Source organism: Littorina saxatilis, linkage group LG9, assembly GCF_037325665.1.
Source record: "Littorina saxatilis isolate snail1 linkage group LG9, US_GU_Lsax_2.0, whole genome shotgun sequence".
Taxonomy (NCBI): domain Eukaryota; kingdom Metazoa; phylum Mollusca; class Gastropoda; order Littorinimorpha; family Littorinidae; genus Littorina; species Littorina saxatilis.
Genome location: NC_090253.1, coordinates 22,306,093 through 22,334,001, shown reverse-complemented (window position 1 = coordinate 22,334,001; position 27,909 = coordinate 22,306,093). Strand labels below are relative to the sequence as shown.

The 27,909-nt window shown below is 43.8% G+C and overlaps 1 protein-coding gene across 7 annotated transcripts in view; it reads right to left on the bottom strand.

Annotated features, from left to right (window-relative positions):
- Positions 1-2,102: 2,102 nt before the first annotated feature.
- LOC138975603 (cytospin-A-like) overlaps positions 2,103-27,909 on the bottom strand; it is a 66,532-nt gene continuing 40,725 nt past the window's right edge. For 4 of the 7 annotated variants that reach the window (XM_070348325.1, XM_070348320.1, XM_070348324.1 and 1 more), the window contains 18 exons: positions 24,214-24,711; positions 23,178-23,387; positions 22,820-23,031; positions 22,059-22,285; positions 21,164-21,463; positions 20,594-20,715; positions 19,624-19,833; positions 18,967-19,059; positions 17,842-17,982; positions 16,844-17,032; positions 15,708-15,881; positions 14,110-14,463; positions 13,268-13,480; positions 12,740-13,014; positions 11,252-11,363; positions 10,903-11,019; positions 9,684-9,743; positions 2,103-7,272 (listed from right to left, as the gene is read on the bottom strand). In XM_070348325.1, the coding sequence (XP_070204426.1) occupies positions 7,138-7,272; positions 9,684-9,743; positions 10,903-11,019; positions 11,252-11,363; positions 12,740-13,014; positions 13,268-13,480; positions 14,110-14,463; positions 15,708-15,881; positions 16,844-17,032; positions 17,842-17,982; positions 18,967-19,059; positions 19,624-19,833; positions 20,594-20,715; positions 21,164-21,463; positions 22,059-22,285; positions 22,820-23,031; positions 23,178-23,387; positions 24,214-24,711 (3,642 nt within the window). In that variant the 3' untranslated portion in view covers positions 2,103-7,137. Of the gene's footprint in view, positions 7,273-9,683; positions 9,744-10,902; positions 11,020-11,251; positions 11,364-12,739; positions 13,015-13,267; positions 13,481-14,109; positions 14,464-15,707; positions 15,882-16,843; positions 17,033-17,841; positions 17,983-18,966; positions 19,060-19,623; positions 19,834-20,593; positions 20,716-21,163; positions 21,464-22,058; positions 22,286-22,819; positions 23,032-23,177; positions 23,388-24,213; positions 24,715-27,909 lie in introns of all 7 variants that reach the window. The other 3 variants (XM_070348319.1, XM_070348321.1, XM_070348326.1) reach the window with 2 other exon arrangements.

The window sequence follows — 27,909 nt, the reverse complement described above, 5'->3', positions numbered from 1 at the left end:
AGTCACCACACAAAGAGAGGATCGCTTCATTCAGAGGCAGGCCATGCAACAAAGAATGGCTACAGCAAACAACATTAGGCAACACCTACAAGCTTCCACCAACACTGTTGTTAGTGGTCAGACGACCCGAAACCGCTTACACAACTCTGGCTTGCGTGCAAGGCGTCCAGTCCGAGGAACAACCCTGACTGCTCATCACCGAGCAACTCGCCGAGCCTGGTGCACTCAACATGTGAGGTGGCAACGTCAGCAGTGGGCTCAGGTGTTGTTTACAGATGAGTCCCGCTTTTGCTTGGAACCTGCTGATGGTCGCATCCGAGTGTGGAGGCGTCGCGGAGAGCGCTTCGCAGAAGGCGCTGTTCTGGAACGACAGCGTTTTGGCGGAGGCTCTGTGATGGTCTGGGGAGGGATCAGCACACGTCTAAGGACACCTCTGTACCATGTAGTGGGCAACTTGACCGGTGTCCGCTACCAGAATGAGATCCTGCAACCCCTGGTCGTTCCAGCCCTCCAAGCGATCGGCCCTCGTGCGATTCTTCAGGATGACAACGCACCTCCCCATCGCTCTAAACACCTTCATCCAGAAGGCCAGGGTCAACAGGATGCTGTGGCCAGCCAACAGCCCGGAACTGAACCCCATTGAGCACATGTGGGACGAGCTTTGTTGTCGGGTAACATCACCCTCCTCCTGCCAATCTGGGTCAACTGCTGCAATGGCTTCAGCAGGAGTGGAATGGGGTTCCCAGAGCATTCATATGCAACCTGATCGACTCCATGCGCCAACGATGTGTTGAATGCCTGGCACACAACGGAGGGCACACGCGTTATTGACACTGATTCACATTGTTGTGAATTCCATTTTCGAGGGTTGTCACGTTTGACACACTCTAGCTAAATTGTCGCTGCCGCGTTCGATCTTTGCTTTGTTTGTCATTACTCCTTGGTTGTTCAATTATATAATTTTTAAAAAATGAAAGAATTCGGTCTTGTCTGTTTTGTGTGGCGCGCTTGTAAAAAGTGATCCTTAACTTTTTTTGAAGAGTGTATTATGTACAGTAGAACCCCCCTTTAAAGACCTCCAAAACATCTTAGAAGAAACAGCGGTCTTTAAAAGGAGGGAGTCTTAAATTTGGAGGTAAATTTACAGACGTTATAAACTTTCTTTCTTTCTTTATTTGGTGTTTAACGTCGTTTTCAACCGTTCAAGGTTATATCGCAACGGAGGGAAGGGGAGAGATGGGATAGCCACTTGTCAATTGTTTCTTGTTCACAAAAGCACTAATCAAAAATTTGCTCCAGGGGCTTGCAACGTAGTACAATATATGACCTTACTGGGAGACTGGGTGGCCGAGTGGTAACGCACTTGCGCTCGGAAGCGAGAGGTTGTGAGTTCGACCCTGGGTCAGGGTTTTAGCAATTTTCTCCCCCCTTTCCTGACCTAGGTGGTGGGTTCAAGTGCTAGTCTTTCGGATGAGACGAAAAACCGAGGTCCCTTCGTGTACACTACATTGGGGTGTGCACGTTAAAGATCCCACGATTGACAAAAGGGTCTTTCCTGGCAAAATTGTATAGGCATAGATAAAAATGTCCACCAAAATACCCGTGTGACTTGGAATAATAGGCTGTGAAAAGTAGGATATGCGCCGAAATGGCTGCGATCTGCTGGCCGATGTGAATGCGTGATGTATTGTGTAAAAAAATTCCATCTCACACGGCATAAATAAATCCCTGCGCCTTGAATATGTGCGCGATATAAATTGCATAAAATAACAAAATAAAAAAATAACAAAATCCCTGCGCTTAGAACTGTACCCACGGAATACGCGCGATATAAGCCTCATATTGATTGATTGATTGATTGGGAGAATGCAAGTTTCCAGTACAAAGGACTTAACATTTCTTACATACTGCTTGACTAAAATTTTTACAAACATTGACTATATTCTATACAAGAAACACTTAACAAGGGTAAAAGGAGAAACAGAATCCGTTAGTCGCCTCTTACGACATGCTGGGGAGCATCGGGTACATTTTTCCCCCTAACCCGCGGGGGGTACAAAATCAATCGATCAATCACACACAGTAAGTACACATTTCACATGTTGTTGTTTTAAAAGATTGTTTATTTCTCCATGTTGTATTCCATGCAATACACACAATGTTGAGCAGGAATGAATGATTACAGAAATCAGTAATACCATCCGCTACAAACTGAACTGCCAAATTAGTACAAATGGACTGCTGGTATTGCACCAATAAAGCTCCAAATAAAACATAAGTGTTGATCACACACACACACACACCCACTCTCTCTTTCTTTCACATCCTGAAGCTTGTATCCAGAAACGGCCGACACACACCCACACTAACATGTTATGTTATATGAAGTCATATATCGCGCGCGTATCTCCAGACTCGGACTCAAGGCGCAGGGATCTATAAGTAAGCGCTGAGAAAGCAGTACTTCAAAGCTAATAAATACATAATATTGACTATACTTAATGTTTCTACACTTCTTTACAATTAACTTCTGTAACTCTACAATGTACAGAGATTATGAGATCTAAAATACTGACAGTGACACCTGTTTTATCACTTGTTAATTCAATGCTTTTTATTGCCTCAGCTGGTGCCAGGAGACTGGTTACACACAACTCTTAATATTGTCTTTATTCAGAGCGTTTACTTCCCTTGGTTTGCTCGTCTTTGATGTTCTGGGCTAACTTGTTAATGATTCTCTCAGACAGATAAGACAAAAAATCACAGTTTCATTTAAACTCTTGCAAAAATGCGAGGGAATGGGGAGGAGGAGGAGGGAGGAGAGCTGTTTGATGTATGCAGTGCAACAGTATCAACAAAAGCGATTTCAAGAAGCATGCATAAATAGTTCACCGAGTCTCTCTCTCTCTCTCACACACACACACACACACGCACAGCTCATCGTCTAAGTTGGAATAATAATTACAATGAATGGTTCAACTCAATGAATCTTTAAGCACCACCATCTGCAGAAAGTGTCCAAACACACACAAATCAGTACTTGCCACCTAAAGCACTGACTAGATAAGTGTACATGTTCTTTCTTTCTTTATTTGGTGTTTAACGTCGTTTTCAACCACGAAGGTTATATCGCGACGAAGTGTACATGTTCTTTCAATCACTTCAAGAAACAAATTCCCTTGAACTACTGACACTTTTTCCATCTAAATGCATTTCATAAAGTTGTTATTACCAATCTATTTGATTCAATGCATCCAACACTATGAGCAATCGCATTCTTTACTTACTGTCACTGAAATGCATGTGTTTTCAAAAACAACAAAATGTAACTTAAAAAACTATAATGAAGTTGCCAACTGAAGATTTTAGTGGTGTTTTTTTTTATAAATGAAGCGAAAATCATAATTATAGGAATTAGGATGCTTTATACAACTTAAAGCTAATAATCACTGGATGCAACTCTACAATTGAGAACAGAAAACACGATGCTATTACTGACTTGATACTGTATTTAAAATCAGATAGAATAGTTTATAGCATAAGCACGCCCAACTGACACCAAAATAAAGTCCAGTCAAAAGCACAAACTAAAGCTCTTTCTTGAATTCGCTGAAATGAACACAGCCAAAGCTCAAAATTAAAACTGTCCACAAATCAGTAATTGCACAACACAATGTATTTACATAGCAAATACTGTTTCATGCTTGCATGAAGGTATTCACATAAAACATTTCATACACAATCAGAAAATCAAATCTTTGCCAAAATGCATGCTCCACACATTTATGTTTTGTGTGTGTGTGTGTGTGGTGGTAAAAATTGCCACAAACCAAGTCAAAATTGCAGTTCACCAAGAATCTCAAGTCACACTTCAAGTTCAAAAGTTGTCGTTCTTTTATGCAAAGTCCACGCATCACTCTCGGTTTAAAAGCACCAAACAAATTAGTGATAGTCCAAAACACAGAATGCAATCAAGCGCAAATCAAAACTTGATTTCACACACAATGTGCACTTCAGTCATGTTGTCATGTCCAGGAAAATAAAATTCAGGAATTCTTTTTCCGGAAAGTAAAAAAAAAAAAATCACATAACGCAAATCTTAACATAATACAGCGCTTAATCCGTTTGGTATTTCATTGCAAGTTATAAAGTGAGACTGTCTACATCCTTGAGACATACACTCTTCTTAAAACCTGCTTCATCTTCTTGGTTATATAATTAGCGAATAAAATGAGACATGTCAAAATGGATGTCAGTCTTGAAGCTCTAGTAATAGCTATGTCACTTCTTTACACATAAGACAGGATCTCTGAGCCTGTACACATTCCAGATGAAATGAATTTACTTTCACAATCAAATCACTGTTCACAATCCAGTCAGAGAAGCAACACCAATGTCATCAACCTTTCTTCAGTTCTAGTTACACTGGTCTAGGTATTTTTCTCTGATACACAAATACTATGCATGTTAATCTCATGATCAATATCATACACTGGCATATATACATAATTAAAGCCTCTTTTTTTCTTCCGTACAATGATAATCAGTCCACGATATTGGAGGCAAAGCTAAAATATAGCTTGGAAGCAAATACTACCTGGATTAAAATGTAGACAACTGGCTAGCAATAGTCTTATGCTGTTCGCAAAGCAGACCTTCAGTCATTTTCTGTGGCAATACCAGACTTGTTTACCCACACTTTGACTTTGATGTACTTTTCACCGAGATTCAGTGTATTTTCAAAATATTGAGAGTATTTTGCAACTCACAAGAATCGTTCATGAGCAATTGCTTCAAGGGCAGCAATAACATTGTCCATTTTCAGAAGTGGAATTTTTAGGCGTTACTGCTTTTCGCTTCGACATTTTCGTCAACGTGCTGGACCCGACGACAACAATGGCGGCAGATAAAATCTCGTCATATCACGTCTCACATGATTACATTGACCAATCGTCAAAGCTGGATTTTATTCACTGGGCTATCGCAAGAACAGGTTTGGCAACCTACTTTTGATTTCTCCTTCTTCTATTTAGTGATCACGATCAAACTCGTCGTATTTTTTTTCTCTCCAAACGTATTGGTCGTATCCTTGGCAACTTTGCGTACAAAATACGGCGAAATCGTATGGGTAAACAGGTCTGCAGTACAGAGCTAGGATTTTCTGCAGAATTCAAGTCAATGTGTAATTAACTTCTCCCTCTCACTGAGCGATGGAATATATAGATGTCTCATGGAAACTGCATGCTTGATTTGAAATAATGCTAACCTAAACAAGAAATGCATTCCAAAGTGGCAGTTCAACAGGAAGGGTCTTTCTCAACTTGCAGACTCTAAATTAAAGTCACACTCAAAGTGAGACGTTTCACACTGTGGCATATTTTTTCTTTGAAAGTATCATTGTTCTGCTGTCACGGTCACCTTCACACATATTTGCTGAAGAAATTGTGCCTACGCTGAAACTCAGCTGCTATTTGTATACCGAATTTGAAGGACTACAAGCTGCGACTTTAAAAAAAAAATTCGCATTGCGGCTTATAAAAAGATGCAGCTAAAACGTTACCTAAACTTGAATAGCATTCACCTAATGGAAGTCGCCGCGCATTTTCATTTCGCTTGATTAGCGATTACCGGTACTTTATTAGCTCTCTACTCAAGACTTGGCGCTTTTCTCTTTCTTTCGCGAATCTTCGTTTGTCAACAAGTCGTCGTGACAAGATAGCGTACAGAGAAACACCGGATGTATCAGGATCTCGCGCGCGCGAGATTTCGTTTTTTTGTGTCTCTCGATAGTTGGAGGAGCGAGAGCCGCCATGTTGTGTTTTCGTCTGCTCAAAACGTGCGCAAAAGTCGTAAATCATCCAAAAAAAGCTTATTCTGGGCGGGACCACATGTGTGTGTTGGTTACAAATTGTGTGTGTGATATTTTTCTTCAAACTTTTTCACTTTTCTTCTTTGTTCCGATTTCGCCAAATACCGTACTTTCGTTTGCCTGGTTGTTTTGATTGATTGACACGATCTGATTATATTTTTTTCGACGGCGCCTAATATAGTGACGCGGCCTATACGTGGCTCATCCCAATTTTTTTGTTAAAAGTCAGGGGTGCGGCTTATAAAACGGTGCATCTTGTAATCCATCAAATACGGTAGTCCTTGGGACACGCTCAATGCCGTTTCCATGGTAATTTTAACACACTCCAAGAATGTTCTCATTTGTGTCCCTGGAGATCCTTCCAATACACTCCAGAAAGGTAGGTTCCGTGAATTACCTACAAAAACTACGAGTGAAAAGATCAGTTTGACAGAGACAATGAAAAGCAGAAATCACTGATCACAGAGAAGCCTTGACAATGTACTCAAAAATGTTTGTGAGAATGATGATAGCAACCATGCGGAATGGATAATACATGCTTCGCACAAGGCCAGGTGAACATTCGATGAACTGCACAATCATCATGCAGCCTTCCACAACAGACGCAAGCATCAGGCGATGATAGCAGGAATTTGCATCAAATCCTCCAGTTACAGGCGGAACGATGCAACGGTATCATTCTTTGGAATACACTGTGTTTTATTTGTGAAGTACATGTAACTGTATTTCATGGAGGACTGAATCTCCATTGCTCTGCAAGCTTTAGAAAAAGAGCTGCTACAAGGCTTGGTCCAGAGTGTCGTTTCAGATTGTGCAAAGGGTCAGAAGCCACACAGTTCTGGAAGCTCTTGTAGGTGATGATAATTGTAATCCAGATGTTGAATTTTATGGAGGTTTAGCAGCTCATCAGCTCTCCAAGCACTTATATCTGGAATTTTCAAGGCTTGTTGCACACAGGGGCATTTCAGAGGCTGGGGAAGATTCAAAGCTGATCCTTTCAAGAACCAACTACAGGCGAGATCCATCAGGGCTTCTCAGCAGGAACAGTAGACGCAGAAGCCCCCCTTTTTTCACAGCATAGCACAGATGACGCCTTCTCTCCAAAAGACTGGGGTGAGTGTGTTTAAACAGCACAAATGATGCTTGATATCCAAACGAATGGGTGAGTGTGTTTACACAACACAAATGAAGCTTGCTATCCAAAAGAATCGGTGTGCACACTCGGTCTCAGAATGTTTTTCCACCGACACATTGCCCAGGGTCAGGTGCTAGGACAAGGAAGGAGAGGGTGAGGAGGCGGGGGCCTGCCTGGCGTCCATTTCAAAGTGTTTGTAGAGACTGGTGACGTAGGTCATGACCGCCTGCCAGTCTGGACGCTCCATGGCCACCATGTCGTTCAGGTTCTGTCAAACACAGCACCAATAATATTACTAATCAACAACATCACCAATAATATAACCAATCAACAACATCACCAATAATACAAACAAATCAACAACGTCACCAACCATATAACCAAATAACAACACCAATAATATAACCAATTTACACTGCCAATACTAATGAACCAACCAACCCACTTCAGTGGCACCCCCTTGTTAAGACATAAAACAATGTGAGAAAATCAGGTCTTAAATAAAGGAAGGAGTATTAACATAGGGGTATATTTACACAGGTTGTGACCAGACAATCTGAGAAAACAGGGTTTTAACAGGGATGAAGTCTTCAAATGTGGGTGGGGGTGTCTTAATTAAAAGGGGGGTTCCACTGTATCGTTTAACACCCTCAACCCCAATACTGTAATCAAATCATCGTTCATCAACTAACACATCCTGAAAAATGTAACCAAGTGTATTCACACACCCATCTTTCTTTCTTTATTTGGTGTTTAACGTCGTTTTCAACCACGAAGGGTTATATCGCGACGGGGAAAGGGGGAAGATGGGATAGAGCCACTTGTCAATTGTTTCTTGTTCACAAAAGCACTAATAAAAAATTTGCTCCAGGGGCTTGCAACGTAGTACAATATATTACCTTACTGGGAGAATGCAAGTTTCCAGTACAAAGGACTTAACATTTCTTACATACTGCTTGACTAAAATCTTTACAAAAATTGACTATATTCTATACAAGAAACACTTAACAAGGGTAAAAGGAGAAACAGAATCCGTTAGTCGCCTCTTACGACATGCTGGGGAGCATCGGGTAAATTCTTCCCCCTAACCCGCGGGGGGGCACACACCCATCACCAATGCGGTAACCAAACCACCTTCGATAAACACGCTCAGCTTTAACATTCACTTGTTTATTAACACACTCATCCCAAATACTGCCAAAAATAACAGCTACTCTAAAAAGATTTGCATGAACCTGCAGTGCTGGTATCGGCAACGTTAAACAAGAAGGGCAAAGCCCATACGACTCACATGCTTGACCTTGACCTTTACATGACCTTGACCTTCAGACATAGGAAGTACAATGGTGCTTATTGGCTCTTTCTACCATGAGATATGGTCACTTTTAGTGGTTCACTACCTTATTTTGGTCACATTTCATAAGGGTCAAAGTGACCTTGACCTTGATCATATGTGACCAAATGTGTCTCATGATGAAAGCATAACATGTGCCCCACATAATTTTTAAGTTTGAAACAGTTATCTTCCATAGTTCAGGGTCAAGGTCACTTCAAAATATGTATACAATCCAACTTTAAAGGACTCTTGCGACCTTGACCTTGAAGCAAGGTCAACCAAACTGGTGTCCAAAGATAGGGCTTACATTGCCCTGTATAGCATACATAGCTAAGATTGCCATTCTCGATAACTTCAGAAAAAAATGCGAAAATGTGAAAAATGGTCGTTTTTAAGACAACAATTACGGCCCCTGTGACCTTGAACTTGAAGTGAGGTCAAGTTGCCGCACATGTTTTTTGAGATCTTGTAACCATACACCATCAGGCCACATCAGGTGTTGATAGACTTAATAGTGTCCAAGAAATATCCAACGTTAAAGTTTTCCGGACGGACGGACGGACGGACGGACGGACGACTCGGGTGAGTACATAGACTCACTTTTGCTTCGCATGTGAGTCAAAAAGCCTATCTAAACAGTCACCCTCTTCACAATGCAATGTGACCACTAGGCTTAGTTGCCTTTCCTTAACTCATTCGAGGACTGGGTGGTCGAGTGGTAACGCACTTGCGCTCGGAAGCGAGAGGTTGCGAGTTCGACCCTGGGTCAGGGCGTTAGCAATTTTCTCCCCCCCTTTCCTAACCTAGGTGGTGGGTTCAAGTGCTAGTCTTTCGGATGAGACGAAAAACTGAGGTCCCTTCGTGTACACTACATTGGGGTGTGCACGTTAAAGATCCCACGATTGACAAAAGGGTCTTTCCTGGCAAAATTGTATAGGCATAGATAAAAATGTCCACCAAAATACCCGTGTGACTTGGAATAATAGGCCGTGAAAAGTAGGATATGCGCCGAAATGGCTGCGATCTGCTGGCCGATGTGAATGCGTGATGTATTGTGTAAAAAATTCCATCTCACACGGCATAAATAAATCCCTGCGCCTTGAATATGTGCGCGATATAAATTGCATAAAATAAAATTAAAAAATAAAAAAAAATTTTAAAAAATCCCTGCGCTTAGAACTGTACCCACGGAATACGCGCGATATAAGCCTCATATTGATTGATTGATTCATCCTTAAACCATTCCTTCCTTCCAAGTAAAGCTGAAAGTACAGAACTTGTAACAAAGTTGCTAACACTAACAGCTAAAAACATTGACCGTAGACAGAAATACGACTACTCACCAGACTGGATGAAATGCCAACACTCTCAGCAGCTGTGAAGGCAAGTGTGAAGTTTCTCCTCTGAAAATAAACAAAACACAACACAATTACAATCAACTGCAGCAGAAAGTTTCTTATTCCCACCTAGTGTCTCTGTCTCTCCTAGAGGCATAGACCTACCCCAACTAAAGGGCCATAAGTATTTGCTTGAACGACTCCATAACACACACTTTCCATGACCTGTCCTGTCAGCTTTGAGTCATGCTATGAAGTTCCATACCACTAAGGATCATGAAGTGAAAGCTAAACATACACTTGGTACAGCCAAACCTGCCCTGGTGAACAAACACCTGTCAATAACCACCACCTGCTCACAACGACCACACTGAAGGATACATGACAAGTTTTTCTCTATATAATTCACCTTTTCATAGTGACTACACTGTCAATAACAACCACTTTTGAGAGCTTGTTGTAGACGAGTTCAACTGTACTATTCATAGCCTGCCTGCCTGCCTGCTGTCATGTCATGAACAACCATGACACTAAGAATACTCGAACACAAAGCTAAAAATATTATCATTATTTTGGGAGAAGGCAATACACCCTTTCGGAGTCTCAGGCGAGAGCAAATCTCGCGTCGCGAGAAAATCTGCCCATTGCATGCTGGGATTGCAAATTGTACCAAACACGAGGTCTTCAGAGGAGGTACATTGCCGATTGCGTTCAAGTTTTCCCTCGTAAGCTCTTATCTCTTTGATATTTCTGTGGTTTTTGTCCCACGATAGTTTCATGATTTAAGCGGAATGGATCTCGAGTGTGTTTGGTACAACGGAGCACCCCCTGCCGCCAAAAATGTGACTAGCCGCGCATGCGCACTCGAAACTCCGAAGGGGTGTACACAACTATTCGTAAAGAATTTGCAAAACGAATATCTGCACTGTGCAAGCTCAAAACTCCACCTCACTTCTTTTAAACGGATCCATTGAATCAGGAGACTTTATTTATGAATCATCAGATTCTACTTATGAATTAGAGAGATTTTTTTATAATTTTTTTTTTTATTGTAATGGATGAAGAGAAATTTATTTTGTGCAGGCGCTTTCTTGTTTGCTTGTGCTCTCTGTCGAAAGTGCTGCATGCAACAACAACAAAATTCTTCTCAAAACAATATTTCGACTAAAACCCAAGTTAAAGCCTCTCAGACATGGCAGACACTCCAGTGTAAACGCAGACTGACCTTGTCCTCTGAGTTGAGAGTGTTGTAGGGGATTTTCTCTGGCAGGTAGCCATGCATCAGTGCGCAGAATGCTAGACCGTCGTTCCAACTGCTGCTGAAGTTGGTGATGTCCACTCCCTGTGCACACACAAACACACATATGTGTGAATAAGCAGAGTACGAACGAGTATGCATTCAGGTGCATACACACTTACACACACAAACTCTCTCCTTCTCTTTCTATCTCTCTTTTTCACATACACACATACAAACACAAGCATGCACACACACACACAAACACACAAAAGCATGCACACGCACACACATTCATGCGCACACACACACACACGCACACACACACGACACTCACATTGTAAGACATGGTTTTCTGCTGACACCACTTGAGTAGAGCATTTCGCTTGGAGCCGCCCATCTGCTTTGCCAGGTAGGAGAGAGGATCCTTGCCCGAGCTGTCCTTGTCACTGTCAAACACACAACTGAATGTCACACCATCAGTTCCACTGTTATACCGCTGGGGCCTGGTTAACTGGCCAGTGACTCTTTAAATCTTTTTCTGATGTCACCCAAGTATTTTCTGAATGACAGAACAAGGCAATGTTTACAGAGAATAGTTATTCTGGCTCTGTCAATGTCTTACACTAAGAAACACAAGTTATATTCAGTTATGTTTCATTTTAGGAAAATTAACTTGATAAGTTCACATACTAGAAAAGAGAATAGAAGTGAGGAAATAAAACAAAACACTACAAATTTCCTCTAAAAATGAATACAGGCGCTACACACAAATCTTGCCAAAACATGGTGCAGAAGCAACCTAAATGGGTTGATTTCAAAAAGAAACAAGTCGCGTAAGGCGAAAATACAATATTTAGTCAAGTAGCTGCCCTTTTTCAGCAAGACCGTATACTCGTAGCATCGTCAGTCCACCGCTCATGGCAAAGGCAGTGAAATTGACAAGAAGAGCGGGGTAGTAGTTGCGCTAAGAAGGATAGCACGCTTTTCTGTACCTCTCTTTGTTTTAACTTTCTGAGCGTGTTTTTAATCCAAACATATCATATCTATATGTTTTTGGAATCAGGAACCGACAAGGAATAAGATGAAAGTGTTTTTAAATTGATTTCGAAAAAAAAATTTTGATAATAATTTTTATATATTTAATTTTCAGAGCTTGTTTTTAATCCGAATATAACATATTTATATGTTTTTGGAATCAGCAAATGATGGAGAATAAGATAAACGTAAATTTGGATCGTTTTATAAATTTTTATTTTTTTTTACAATTTTCCGATTTTTAATGACCAAAGTCATAAATTAATTTTTAAGCCACCAAGCTGAAATGCAATACCGAACCCCGGGCTTCGTCGAAGATTACTTGACCAAAATTTCAACCAATTTGGTTGAAAAATGAGGGCGTGACAGTGCCGCCTCAACTTTCACGAAAAGCCGGATATGACGTCATCAAAGACATTTATCAAAAAAATGAAAAAAACGTTCGGGGATTTCATACCCAGGAACTCTCATGTCAAATTTCATAAAGATCGGTCCAGTAGTTTAGTCTGAATCGCTCTACACACACACACAGACACACACACAGACACACGCACATACACCATACCCTCGTTTCGATTCCCCCTCGATGTTAAAATATTTAGTCAAAACTTGACTAAATATAAAAAAGATCCAAACAAAAAGATTCACCACTGCACAAATTGCAAGCATGTATAGCATGCATTGACAAAAACAACTCTGTCTTCACTTCACCCCATCCCTCGCCTTCCAATACCTTCTTTCTGAAACAAGCAAACGCAAATTCCTACAAAATTATATTTTCTCTCACCTGATTATATTACTGTTTCTCCTGGTACTGCCCCTATCCTTGAGTATAGAGGAAATCTGAGGACCAGCTTTGCTTCCCGACTCCGCCTCTGACTGTGAAGATTTTCCTGCTGGCGTCTCAGACACGGAGGAGAGACCGGATCCGGAGAGTCGAGGCTGGAGAGTCATCTTCTCTCCGGGAGACTTGTCCATGGAATTGAGAGCATTGCGGAAATCTTTGGTGGGGGAGGCGGGGCTGGATGGCGTTGGAGGGGAGGTGGGCGACTTGAGCATATCCTGTGGAAAGAGCGAATGTCAGGTATGAAAGCTGGGAACGCAGAAGAAGAAGGCGAAAATATGAAAGTCATTCATTGTCCCATTGCTAGGGAATTATTGGGGTTGCTTCCTCCCAGTGGAAAGGGCTTGTGTGTGCCTGCAAGTGTGTGTCTGCATGCGTGCATGAGTGAGTACATACACATGCTTCACAATGTAAAAAAACACAGCACTTGTATAATTTCTCTAAACTATGTCTCCTCCTTTTCCAACATACCTGATAAGAGGTGTAAGAACACTCAGTGTCTGTAGAATTTCGCCGTGACCCTGTTTGACTAGACTGCATGGACGAACATCCGCTCTTGCGCTGCTCTTCGATGGTTTTGATGAGAGCCTTGACGGACAGAGACTGACTGGCCGTGCGCTGCTCGCCACGACGACCTCCACCTTCACGCAGCGTCACCAGCTCTCGATCCACACACCCTGCCACCTGTAGGTCACGAAGGGAAATGTCAACAATAACGCAGGTTGTCAACGAACAAAATGAACAGGGCGCTATAAATTGTAACCTGGTGGTTGATAAGTGAGGTGAAATAATTATTTTGGGATTTGTACCAGTACATAATGTGTTTTCATTTCATTTTCATATCTTTATTATCCCATTGCTGGGAAATGTGGGTTGCTGCCTCCCAGTGGAAAGCTACCGGCAATGCAAAAATGATCAACCTTTACTGGCGAGTTCAGACAAGAATCAGGATCACCAATATCCAAATTATCTGTTTTCCAGAAACCCTGTTATCAGGCGACATCAAGGATTCCGAGCCCACCTTCAGATAATCCAGAGTTAGTATCCCCCATCTCTGAAAGTGATCCACACTGCAGATGCCATGAAGATCCTGCATGTTCACTCCTTCTTTCGTCAGCTTGGTTTTTGAAAAGGTTGCTCTACTCTATTAGCCCTATTTCTCTGAAAAATGGGATGTATGATTTTTTTTCTTCTTCTGATTGTTCAGGGAAGTCAAAAATGTGTTTGTTTTTATTTTTTATTGTTTTAAATTTCATTTTCAGAATGGCCCAATGAAAACCACTTTTGTGTTTTTTTGTTCCTCGGTGACCTACCTTTCCCTTGAGCTCAGCGGTGCTGAAGACGGTGCGGCTGCCGGGACTGCGTGACTCCTCGAAGGCCTTGGCGGACTTCATGACCTGCAGCTCGGCCTTGACACGGTCCAGCTCCAGCTGCTGGTTCAGACACCGCTCCCTCAGAGACATGTTCTCCTCAGACACCTTCTGCATCCCCTCCGCCGTCTCCGCTCGGAACTCGTTGGCGATCACCACGGCAACCTGCAGGTCCTTCTGGAACTGCTGCCACTCTTCCGCTTCCGACTGGTGGCGTGTCAGCGTCTCCGTCAGCTCATGTTCCGTCTTGGATTTCTGCATGCGAAGGGCGTGGAGGTCCCCGTTGATCTCTTGTACCTGGTTGGAGATGAAACGTTAGTTGAGACATTGGTGGTTGATCACTGACAAATACATGTAAGTTATGACAGAATCTTCTGCTAGTTGTGAGTCAGTCAAATGTGTGAAGAATAAAAGATTACAAAGTGACCAAGTTTCAACGCTTCAGCTACAAAAACATGGAAATGTTTGACACCTTTCATTTTGGACCCAAACTTGACCCCACCCCGCTGTGACCTTGAAATTTGACAAGGGTAATTCCTGTTTGAGGTTATTGAATCCTGAAAGTGTGTGAAGTTTCAAAGCGCAAGATACAACATCAGAGAAAGAGAGAAAATGCTAGTTTTACGCCCTCACGGCAAAGCCATTAGGGGCATGTTACACGGGAAAACCCGGCTTTGTATGAAAATAAAAAATAAAAATGCAGGGGGGGGATGTAGACAGCTGGCTGCCGGCTGCTAGAGGAGACCTGAAATGGGCTAGGGACCGGGTTGGGTCGTCTTGGGTCAGTGCTGAAATGGTTACTTTATTGGCTGTTGGCCGAACGGACACCCGAGCTTCATATTTTTGCATGCATGTATTCGTGTTTCCAAGGCCTGAGGCTTTCGCTGTGACCCTGGGATCTTTATCGTGCGCATGCGTGCACACGGGGGTGTTCGGACACCGAGGAGAGTCTGCACAAAGTTGACTCTGGGACACACATCCCGCGCCGAACTTGGGGGTTGAACCCACGCTGATAGTAACAACCAGTTTTAAAGCCAGCGCCTCTACCGACTGGGCAAACTCCCCCCCCCCCCCCCCCATTTGGTTGGGGTCAAGAAGTTCCATGGAGGGCGGGGGGTATGGAGTAACACATAGTGTTTTGCTCAGAACATTCCCACCCAAGCAGAGCCGCGCTAGGGGTACGCATTACCGTAAAGCTGGCAGTCAGTGCTACCAAATGTCGTCTGTGTCTACCACACGGTGGTGACTTAATGTGGGTCTATGTAAGCAGATGCCAGCGCAAGCAATCTGATGCAGAGTCAGGAGGCGGTTTGGTACAAGAGAACCTTAGAGGCCACAGCCTCGGCCGTCTAAGGGATCTGTGTGTCTGGAGGCACATGTTCAGTTTTTGTTTATGGCCGGCCGCATGGCCTAACACTGTTCATTACCAAGACTCGATTGCTCAGGGAAGTCAAAAATTAATGTCTTAAATTTCATTTTCAGAATGGCCTTATGAAAACTACGCACACAAACACAACCACATCCACCCACACAGCACCTACCCTAGCACAGTATGTCTTTTTCTCCTCTAAATATCTGTCGCAGTCTTGCTGCAGCTGGTCAATGTGTTCTCTCAGCGTCTCCAGCTCCTGTAGGGCGTCTGTGCGATCTTTGTCGCTCTTCTCCATGCGGTACTGAAGCTCCGACACCTCTGTCTTGGCGTTGTTACGGGCAACCTGCACAGTCACAGTGGAAAGTGGCAGTCATGTGAGATGTCTTGGTTTGAGTGTGGGTTGAAAAGAAAATAGACGATTTTTGAAAATAACTCCGTGGGGTTTGCTTGTGTTGTGGAAGAGTGACCTTTTCTTGCAAAACCTCTACCAAACATTAGAGGAGCCAATCACTAACAGTGTCAAAACCTCTGCCAAACATTAGAGGAGCCAATCACTAACAGTGTCAAAACCTCTGCCAAACATTAGAGGAGCCAATCACTAACAGTGTTAAAACCTCTGTCAAACATTAGAGGAGCCAATCACTAACAGTGTCAAAACCTCTGTCAAACATTAGAGGAGCCAATCACTAACAGTGTCAAAACCTCTGTCAAACATTAGAGGAGCCAATCACTAACAGTGTCAAAACCTCTGCCAAACATTAGAGGAGCCAATCACTAACAGTGTCAAAACCCCTGCCAAACATTAGAGGAGCCAATCACTAACAGTGTCAAAAACAGATGGGCGGGAGCATGTGTTTCCGACACTCCCCTCGCTATAGTGATTGGCCCCTCCAATGTTTGGCAGAAGTTTTGCAACACATACAAACCCAACCAAGTTATTTTAAGAATTCGTCTTCTGTCCAAAAATATCTTTGTTCTCCTGATTGAACTGAGTTAGGATGGTATAACTTAACCCTTAGGCTGGTTGTCGCGACATATGTCACGCTACTTCACCTGGTTGTCACGACATATGTCGCGCTACTGGCTCAGTCTGTTTGGTCGGTTCCGATTACCTCCCATGGATACGAAAACCTATATGACCGTTTTTCTTTATTTTTCTCTCTGTTAATTCACCAGTGGCTATGTAACATGTGTTACAGAACTGCACCAGTGTAAGGGTTAAACGATGAAAAACTTCATGTTTTGAAGAATCTTTTCTCTCATTGTTTAGAAATGGCTGTTGCAAGCCCAAAGACAACCACCCACCTTGAGCTCTTCGTCCCTTGTAGCCAGGCTGTCTCGTAGACGGATGGCTTCGTTCTGAGAGTGGGCCAGTGACTCTTGCAGATTGGCCAGTCGCTGTTCGCACCGCGCTTTGTCTTGCCGCGTCTGGTCCAGGAGCGTTTCCAGTTCTGACTGGTTCTCTGCCTGCTGGCATTTTTCTAGCTCTGCCACCTGCACACAACAGTCCACAGATAAGTGTCCTTTTTCTCTGACAGTGATAACACCTTCAACAGAAGAGACCTGCTTGATACCATTTCCTCTTCCTTTTGTTATAAACTCGAGAGGGGTGCTAAAAGTATTGGATACTCGAGGGAGACAAACTACGAAATCAAATTCGGAGCGTAACGCAAAACTTTGTTTGTCAGATCTAAACAGCAGAGTGTGATTAAATGTCACAGGATTGGACAGTATGTGATGTGATTTTTTCTTTACAGAAGTTTAAAACTGTCATTTGTCACTTTATCGCTGCATGCTTGTAAAGTTGTGAAAATGACCAGGAAGGGCAAAGGGCTGACAGTTCAGCAAAAATAACTTACTGTACAGATGAAAATGGCTAGGAAGGGCAAAGGGCTGACAGTTCAGCAAAAATAACTTACTGTACAGATGAAAAAAGCTACCAAATTTCAATTGTAGACAGCAGCACTGTCTGGGAGAAAAAAAAAGTATTTTGCAGGTATTTTAAATAGCTCGAGTTGAGAGGGACAGTGACAATCAATCCTAGATTTGAAATGCCTCAGTGAGAGTATCAATTTCTGTTCATCAAGGTAGACTGTCGCTTATGACTTTGGGTAGTTTGATCTATTTGGGAGTCATCTAAGTTTCCACTGTCAAGCAGAACTAACCTTCTATTGTAGGCAGGAGATCAATGAATTGATATGCCATTGTGCTATCTGGGCATTTCAAGAATTTGATCAGGAGCTTCAAATGCCGCAAATCAGCCCAAACCTGCGTAAAAATGTCATGCCTGTATTGATGCTTACTTTAGATTTTTCACTGTCAAGCAGCGTTTTGAACCTGGCGAGTTCAATCTCGTTGGCAGACACCTCCTCCCTCAGATTAGCGGCCAGACGTTCGTTGGCGTCGCCCTCAGCCCTGGTGACCTGCAGCTTGTCTTCTAGCACCTGCAATAACCCAGCATGAATTTTTCATCATAAGCAGATGATGAAACATAAGTATGATGTGGATGTGGGATGTCTTGGCTTCCCGTGTACATTTCAACAGGGAGTTCCCAGCATGCTGGGATACAAGCTAAACTGCACAAGTTTTTGAACTCTGGCTCCGAGTGCTGCGGTCTTACCCCATGTTAAAGTGACGGTATTCTGAACTAAAACAACAACAAAAACATGTAAGCCCCAAAGAAAGTTTTCTTGCACAAACTCACATTGGATTAGGCAAAATCTGTAATGACAGGGAGACATTTGTTACGGGATTAAGTGAGGTGAGTTGCACATGCAGTTCCTGCTTAGTGATATGGCTGATTGCTGTGCACTAGCAGTTAGTTCAGAAGCAAACAGCCAGATATGCTGTCGGTGGCGTGTCTGCGACACCAACTGGGACAAGTTTACCGTGGAGACTGTTAGCTGTACCATTCACGTAATGACTGCTTTTCCAGCAACCTTTGCTTTTTCAGCGTTCTTGAAAACATTATACGATTAGTCTATTTAATTACATAATTATGACGAGCTTACCTGAGTAAGTGAAGTCTAATTGTGGTTTTATCTCCCACAATTCCGAGAGGAATGGGTCACGTGAGATAGAACGCGGGAATACGTCACTGAACGAATGGTTTCCGTCCTGTGAAGACGTGTGTTGGTGCTGTGGCTTGTTCAACCTACAAAGGGGTGCAATTTACGGACATTGTGGGTCCACAAGAAGAGGGGCTTGCTTGCTCGAGTCTCTCATATGCTAGTGGTTTTATCAAGGGCGATTTATCTCATTTCATTCATGTCATTTAATACTTTATCGTCCAATTGCTCGGAAAGTCGGGTTGGTTAGCTTTCTCCCAATGGAAAATTGGCAGCAATAAGAGTCGCGTTACCCAGGTGTGTGTGTATTTCGGTGTGATCAGCCAAATTAACTTTGGCAAAATGACCGATGTCTTTTACCTGCCACAGCGGTGACACAGGGTTGGGACATGAATACTGGCTCTGAGTCATCACATACAGTTGACCCTGGTCCCTCCCGGCCTGGCTTCTAACCTGTAATCCGAAGATCACAAGTCCAGTGCTCTGGCAACTGAGCTAAAATAAAAGACCCAGCAAATACTGGTGTGGGCAACACTTAGTTCACCTTCTGCTCTTTCACACCTACACTGGCAGGTACACAGTTAGGCTGGTGGTTGGGATGAGAAGTGCTATTTACATCGCATTCTTACAGCTTAGAAAGTCAAGAGTCAACAAGTTTTCCATGACATCATTCTCCGTAACAGAGAAATGTTTCTAATCTTCTCTTCTCTTTGTTTTGTTTTATTTTGTATTGTGTTTATGTGTACGTGTGATTGGCATGCTTTTGTGCCAGTTCTGCAGGAGTTGCAATGCCTGGCCCATTTTGCGAGGCGGACTAGTGATAACGATCAAACCTTTGTCTGACACATGCATGCACAGCAAATGTTCAAAACTGAGCTTCTTTTACCGTAACTGGTGCCTGTGTGTTCTCTATCGCTTGCCCCCTCTAACAAAATACAACACCCTTCAGCTAAACAGAAGCACGCAGTATCAGATGTTCATAAGATCCCTTTCACCACCATCATACATCCTCCCTACCTGTATCTTATCCCTGAGAGCGTCGGTCATGTCCTGCTGTTCCCGGCAGTCGGCCTCCATGTTGCGCAGGGCGTTGGACCACTCCGTCTGCTTGCGGAACAGCTCTTCGCGCTCCTCCTGGGCGCTCTTGAGCAGCTGCAGCAGGTGGGCCTCCCGCTCCGTCTTGTCTGGCAGGTTGCCCGAGATCAGCAGGCTCTTCAACTGTTCCACCTGGGGGAGAAATTTAGACAGGTCATGATGGGTTGCGGGGGACCTGGGCTGAGATGCAGGAACCAAAAGTGGGCGCAACCCAAAGGGGAGAGAACAAACCGCTGGTTCTGATTCATTGAAATCACAACAAACCTCAGTTTCAACCAATACGACACTGCGGGTGGCTCCTGTTTGGGTGTAAACTTTCTCGCGCACCTCAGCCCAGCTGCTGCACTGCAGAAGACGCCTGACTGCGGACTTCAATGCTGCCACCGAGCTAAGGATATAACGGCCGTGTACATAGAACGCAGAAGAAGAAGACTGATGGGTTGGAGGGTAGAAATGGGATGTGGGGGACAGTGATTCTCAACCTTTGACTTTTTTTTGTTATAGTTCTTATCGTACTAAAAATGACCACATCAGGATCATTTGATTGCATGATTCACCAATGAACCTGATGTGAGCTTTCTGTGCCATTTCTTCTATAACTGTTTTGTCTTCCTCTCGTTGGCTTTAACTGTTTTGCTTTTTCCAGACTTGTGTGTGTGTGTGTGTCTTTGCGAGTGTGTGTGTGTGTGTGTGTGTGTGTCTTTGCGAGTGTGTGTGTGTGTGTGTGTCTTTGCGAGTGTGTGTGTGTGTCTTTGTGAGTGTGTCTGTGTCTTTGCGAGTGTGTGGGCACGGGGGTGGGGTTGGGGTGGGAGGGGGAGGGGTGGCAGGGTTTGGAAACAGGCAAAGTTATTCCTCATCTGCAAGTAAAAGTGCAGTTTTGTGAAATTCTCACCTGTGTTCTTGTGGTCTCCAGTTTCTCTGTCTGTGTACAAAGTGATTCCAACAGTACAGTTTTTTCATCCACAAGACGCCCGTTCTCCTCTGTCAGTTCGTTGACCGCATCCTGAAGGTCACCTGGTGAAAACAAATAATTGCCGTAAAAGAGAATTTCAAAGCCCATTTATATATCATTTGAAGTTAAAAGTTTTTTCAGTGGCTTTTGGTTTTTCTTGTGGACAAACAAAAAAGAACTGTTAACTCCATACAGATCTTTTGATACCAGACAAATGATCATCCCAGCAATTCACTATTCAAACCATCATTCACTAAACACCACCTCTCCGAACCCCAACCTCCAGACACATTTCACACAGAACATACACGCACCTTCATCACCAGACAACCAGAACTCACCAAGCTCCTGCAGTTTAGCCTACAGCTCCTTCATCGTGCAAGGAAAATGCGTTTTGTCAGACAGGCTACAGAGATCTTGCTTGCTGCTTCCTCACCCCTCCTCTGCCATGCCCCCCCCCTCCCCCAGCCCTGAACACCCCCACCCCCCAACACAAGAATGCTCACTCACCAAGCTCCTGCAGTGTAGCCTGCAGCTCCTCCGTAGTACTGTAGTTAGTTTCCTCCATCTGGAGAATCCTCTCCGTGAGGCATGCGACGGAGATCTCGGAGAGCGCGTCGCTGTTGCAGCTCTTGTTGCTCTGCTTGTCCCAGTTGCTGTGCTCCATGGAGAGGATGGAGGGGTGGTCCGGCGTGCCGCACAGGTCCGCCAGCGACATGCCGGGCTCCGAGGTGGTCATGGACGACGAGCGATGCAGAGAGCCCAGCTTGCCCATGTGCATGCGGTTGTCGTGCAGTCCTGGTGGAAGCGCTGGAGAGGAAATTGTACACAACAGGTGAGGAAAGTTGGAGAGAGATCATGAAGTTCCAGTAAACCCGAGAATGTGCGTAATTATGGTATCACTGGCTACTAGGGCTGCTAGACATGAGAGTAACCTCACAGAGGCCCGCTCAGTAAAACATAATCACATGTTCTCAAAGAAAAATCTACGAATCTCAACCCCCCCCCCCCCCCAATCTATACATCCAATGTCTCTGTCGGTAAGATGCTGACTGTGTGTACATTTTTCTCAACCATGTTTGCATCCCCCTCCCTTCTTAGCATGAGAAGAGAGAGAGAAATGAGGCAGTCAGAGATGTTGGAAGTGTTACATTTACTCAACATTCCGCCCTTTTAGACAAGCCTACCTACAATGGTTCACTACAGTACTGTACATATGGACAATTTTCAACTGATTTTGAACTAAATTTTGTTGGTGAGAAGTTATTGAAAACTGGGCTGGCGAACAGTGTGCCAGCTTTTGGTTGGCTAGACTCCCCCCAGTTCGGCATTGTACAACTCGCAGTGATTTTGGCATAACTACTTTTACATGTATCACACTCTCCTATCACCATCCCACTCTCACCGGCTTTAGCCCCATCTGTGGAGAGGCTGTCACAGCTGATGGAGGGGTTGAGGGGGTGGTCAGAAACACTGTCTCCGCTTTTGCCCAGGGACTTGACGGATCCGGATCCGATCTTCATGATGAGTTTCTCGGTGTCGGTGTACTGCTCGACGGAGATGTCCAGCTCCTTCATGCGGTCCATCAGGTGCTTGTTCTGGTGACGCAGCTGTTCCAGCTCTTCTGCCATGCTGCAGTGTAAGAAACGCATGGATATGTCATTATAGGCGCAGTCTATTCAGAGAGAGAAACACAAACAGGTGGATATACATAGAGGCAGGTACATTGAGATGCAGACAGACAGGCAGGTACACACACACAGAAGCAAGCACAGACAAAAGCGCATGCACAAAAGCAAGCGCACACACACAGAAACACAGGTACAAACACACTCACACATGTATACACACACATGCACACACACACACATACAAACACACACACACACACACAGCCCAAAGTCATGGAAACAATGGAGTAGGGTTGAGAGTTGTGACCAAGGTACAAAAAATATCAACATGGGAGTGAGTGGAGTGGAAGTTACTTCTGTTCTGTGTCAATCAACTACAATTTAGAAACCATGCAATCTTGCAATTAGAAGCTAGTCATCTCCCAAACTGTCCTCTCTTCCACAAAATCCCCCACGGGGATGACGAAGGCTTCCTTCAATCATCCAATCTTGTGTAATGTTGCTTGCAATGAGAAAATCTACTCAGACAACACACCTGCTGGTTTTGGTTGCTGCCACCGTTTCCTTCAGGCGTTTGACCTCGTACTTGTACTTCTCAATCTCCCCTTTCCTGCCCTCAGCGACCTTGGTAAGTTGGGAGATCCTCTCTTCCAGAATCTTCTTCTCCTTCTCGAAGTTCGCCAGCAGTTCTGCGTTGTACGCCATCACGTCTGCTGGGGCCGAGGTTCGCTTCTTCAGTGACTTGTCCTGAAACAGGTCCGTCTTTGTTTGCAGGCACTTAGAATCACAACTTAAATTTTGGGTGGTAAGTCAGTAACACTGTCTCCGCTTTACCCCCCCCCCCAAACAAAATATCTGTAAGCACCCAACCTTAAACAACCTCTTCCTCCTACCTTGCTGACGTTCTGTGTGCTCTGCGCTCTCTTGATGGAGTTCTGGGAGGCGGCAGACTTGTTGGAGTTGACGGACTTCATGCTGCCCGAAGTGTTGCTTCCAATGTCGATGGACTGCGTGCTGGAGGCTTTCCGCATGGCTGACACTGGCTGTGGCTTGAGAGCCTTGGGCTTCACGAACCCCGAGTTCTTCTCTTTCTCTTTTAGCACCTGAAAGATGTAGAGGATGCGTGTTATTCTTTTGCGCCTGTGTGTGTAAATACAGTGGAACCCCCCTTTTAAGACCTTCAAAAATCGTAGAAATTGAGGTCTTAAAAAGGAGGGAGTCTTAAAATGGAGGTAAATGTACAGAACATCTGAGAAAGGAGGGTCTTAAAAAGGAGGGAGTCTTAAAATGGAGGTAAATGTACAGAACATCTGAGAAAGGAGGGTCTTAAAAAGGAGGAAGTCTTGAAAGGGGGGTTCCACTGTATCTTGCTGTTGCATGTTTTGTCCCTAAAATCACATGCAAACCGCGACATCTCAGACAGCTGGCAGCATGGCTGCCATCAAGGCATGTATGTTTGCATTAGTTGTCCACTCACACTGTGAGACACACACACATACTTCACTGTCATCAGCTTTATGCTGGATGAATCCTGTTCATAGTTCTCAAAATAAATAGGGTGACAAAACTGAGGAGCAAAACACTGCAATAATATGCCATAAATAGATCTCATACTAACTAGAGGAACCAAGACTAATAATTATCCTGATTGTTAAGGCGAGACAGAGTGGTCCAATTCAACTATCCTCAACCTTACTCAATCCCTGAGTAATAATATGACATAAATAGATCTCATACTAATAACTAGAGGAACCAAGACTAATAATCATTCTGATTGTTAAGGCGAGACGAGACAGTGGTCCAATTCAACTATCCTCAACCTAACTCAATCACTGAGCAAAAAAGGTCCAATTCAACTAATAACAAAAATAATGAACACAATTCAAATCTGAAGACTTCCTGCAGTTATTTCTGCAATAACTAGCTCACCTGATTCTCCTTGTTCTTCTCAGCTGTAGAAGTTGATGTTGACGTGGACTTTGCAGCTGAAGCTGGGCCAGACTTTGCTCCCCCGCTTCCGTTACTTTTCGCTGCAGATGATGCTTTGCCGGTAGCCGCAGAGGTTGCGGCAGACGGATCTATCTCTTTGACCACCGTCAGTTTTTTCTTCCCCGTCCCCGTGGAGAGATTCTCCTGGCTCTTGCTCATGTACTTCTTGTTGACGGGGGTGGCCGACTTGCCGCTGCGCCCCGACAGACCGCTGTGGTCGGACTTGGAGTGTTTCATACCCATGCTTGCAGGTGTTGCTGGTTTGGAAGCTTTGGGCGTGGCAGTGGCTGAAGGGGTGGAGGCGGTAGTGGTGGAAGCGGTTCTAGTGGCTTTGGGGGTGGCTGCTGGGGTGGTGGCAGTGGTGGTGGTGGTAGCGGCTGCAGCCCCTCCCTTCTCCTTCTCCCCCTTCTCCTGCTTCCTCATGGTGCCAGAGGAAATCTGCTGACACACAGACACAACACAGACATCGTGTTAAAACAATGGTGCAACCACTCTCTGCTAAAAACAATTGTGCAATCAGTGTTTTGTAAAAACAGCCGCGCAATTACTCTTTTGTGAAAAACAATCGCCATTGTGTGGCATGGCCTGTTTATAAACTCTACCCTATCTTTCAGATAGAGCTTGTTTTTCCTTGCTCTTTCTTGTCAACACATGAGACTGCAGTTAAGGCCAAGATGATCATATCAGCGCCTTAGGGGGATGAACTGCTATGGCGCCTTGTAAAGTGCGTCAAGACAAAAATCATTACCGACAGACTTCAAGCCTGGCAGGAAAGGGTAACAGTGTAAATTCAAACAGTCTCACTCTCACTGATGTGCCTGCGGTGAAGAACTAAACCCCATTATGATTCTGCTGCTTCTTTTTACCTTGTGTGCATAATCTTGATTGATATGAGTTTTGTTTTTATCAATACATGTACTGATGTAGAGTGGAACCCCAATTTAAGATCCCCCAATTTAAGATCCCCCAATTTAAGATCCCCCAATTTAAGACTTCCTCCATTTTAAGACATTGCTTTTACAGATTTTCTGTGCACTAGCTTTGGGGTTCCACTTTAAAACCACCGCATCAGCAAGGAAAGCAGCAACACTTTGGAAATGTATAATTCATCCTTACAAATTCACCACTGCAAACCTTGGCCATCAATAATCATACGTTCATATCTAGGTGACTAAGAAAATATCCCCCTCCTTAGTCCACGTCTACCCCTGATCTCCAGAAGAAAGATAGAAATGAAGCAAAGTACACACAAGAAACAAGATAAAATACAGAAGCCTTTGGACAAAGTTAAACAAATACTTACGCCAACACTGTGATCATATCACCAAACAGTATAAACCGAGCAAAGCAAAGCATGACATCAATGATCACAAATGCACAGCATTCATTTGAACAAGGACACATCAAACCAACAAAGGCGAACAAATATAACTGATTTGAGGGAAAACCCAGTGGAAAGGCAGTTTATCTGGATACTAACACTGAGTGTTGTTCTCAGGCCTCCATCTGAGTCAATGACATATGTTTTTGATCCCTGACAGGTTGGCCATCCAATAGATTTGACATGTAGGAGGTCTTCTGACAGAACAATTTATTGTAGCCAAGACATTGTGACCTATGCTGTAGATATTTTTAGTTAAGTTTAGTTCTGTGAGTCTGGGAACAACACTGTAACACATCTGTATCGATAAGACTGTTACCTCTCGCATTGTAAAGTAAGCGCTCCTGTTCAGTTCACACACCTAATTCACAAACTAAATCCTCCAACGCTGATCTCACACATTATAAACACACATGAGCAGTGTTCCCACCCATTACCAAGTCACAATTAAAAGCAATAAATAAAACTAGTTGCGACATCAAAACAAATCATGTGTCACCCTTCAAGTTTTACACTCAAGGTTGACTCACAGCCCCAAATCACTATGGTGTCAATGATAAGCCTTCAGGCAAAGAAATGTAAATATGTTGCATGAGACTTTGTGTGGGTGCAGGCATGCACTGAATAGAGGCCCGATGCAGTGGTTAGACTGGGAGGTCAAAAACATGTCATATGCTTGTTGACTGTGAGAATATCGATCACGCCTTATTAATAAATAGGGGCAGGAAGCCATGAGTACTCCTTGACCCAGGATATAGTACTCTATGATATATATATATACGACTTGTGTCTGTCTGTCTGTGTGTGTGTGTGTGTGTGTGTCCGCGATGCACGGCCAAAGTTCTCGGTGGATCTTTTTCAAATTTGGAGACCGTATTCAGCTACACCCCGGACACAACCTCATCGATGAGATATTTTAACATGTGCTCTCGGCGCGCAGCGCTGAACCGATTTTGGTTTTTCTCTGGATCCATTCCCAGTAACTCTTCCTTATCTTCTCCAGTGTTTTCAGCCGCGTTTATCTCCCTTCCTCTGTGCGGTGCGGGTCCCCGGCACAGCCGGGTATTCGGCTCGACTTCTTCCCGGCGCAGCCGTACCCGGCTAAGCGGGTATTCATCTAGTAAGATATATATACATGGAATGATTCCTCTAAAAAGGTAAGAGAAATCACTTGACAGACGATCATGTTTAACTTAACTGATCTTCTTCTTCTTCTGCGTTCGTGGGCTGAAACTCCCACGTACACTCCTGTTTTTTGCACGAGTGGAATTTTACGTGTATGACCGTTTTTTTACCCCGCCATACGCTGTTTTCGGAGGAAAACTTAACTGATAACATGACAAATATTGAACAGGTCACGGAGTAGCAATGACACATAAACACGGGAAACGTTAACAAACATGACTAGGTGTCGAAGAACAACATCATCTCATCTGTGAACAACCGACTAGTCATATTTTGATGGGCGTAGTTATTCTAATTCTCTCACTCATGATGTGTGCAGTGATAAAGCGTGGGCGTAGAGTACATGTAGTAATCTATCTCATTGGGCTGAAACCCTACATCATACCTCTTTCTCTTAGAGTTCCAGCACTTTAGGCTAACCGGACCCACCTATTTTTTCCCGCCGACCCTAACACTTTTTTTTCATTTATAAACAAACCCACAACTTTTGGCACATTTTGCGAACCATACCGAGACTAAGGGAAGTAAACTCCTTTAAAAATCGACTAAATTACAAACAAACAAAATAAAAAAAATTTAAAAGCTGACCTACCGACCGTATCTTTTTGGTCATGTTACCATAAACCACCATATATAATATTTTTGTTTGGCCTAATAAGCCATACTACCTTATAGGTTATAATCTAAACCTGAACTACACACCAAGTGCAAAAGTCGGCAGAATAAATGTACAGCAGATAAGAAACGCTCTGTTCTGAGTGTGTTGTCTTGACAATGAGAGCTTATGACTGCCAACACTCTCAGTATGGTGCAGGTACATTTGTACTGTGTTATTATCCTCTAGCTCTTTTCTTCTCCCTGTTGTTGTTTGTAACCTCCCTTCAACCCATAAGGCTGTGGGGGACTGAGAGATTAGGGGATAGATTTCAGAGAGAGAGAGAGAGAGAGAGAGAGAGAGAGAGAGAGTTGGTGATTTCGACGTGTGTGCGCGCGTGGTGTGTTTGAGAGAGAGAGAGAGAGAGAGAGAGAGAGAGAGGAGGGAGAGAGGGAGAGAGAGAGAGAGAGAGAGA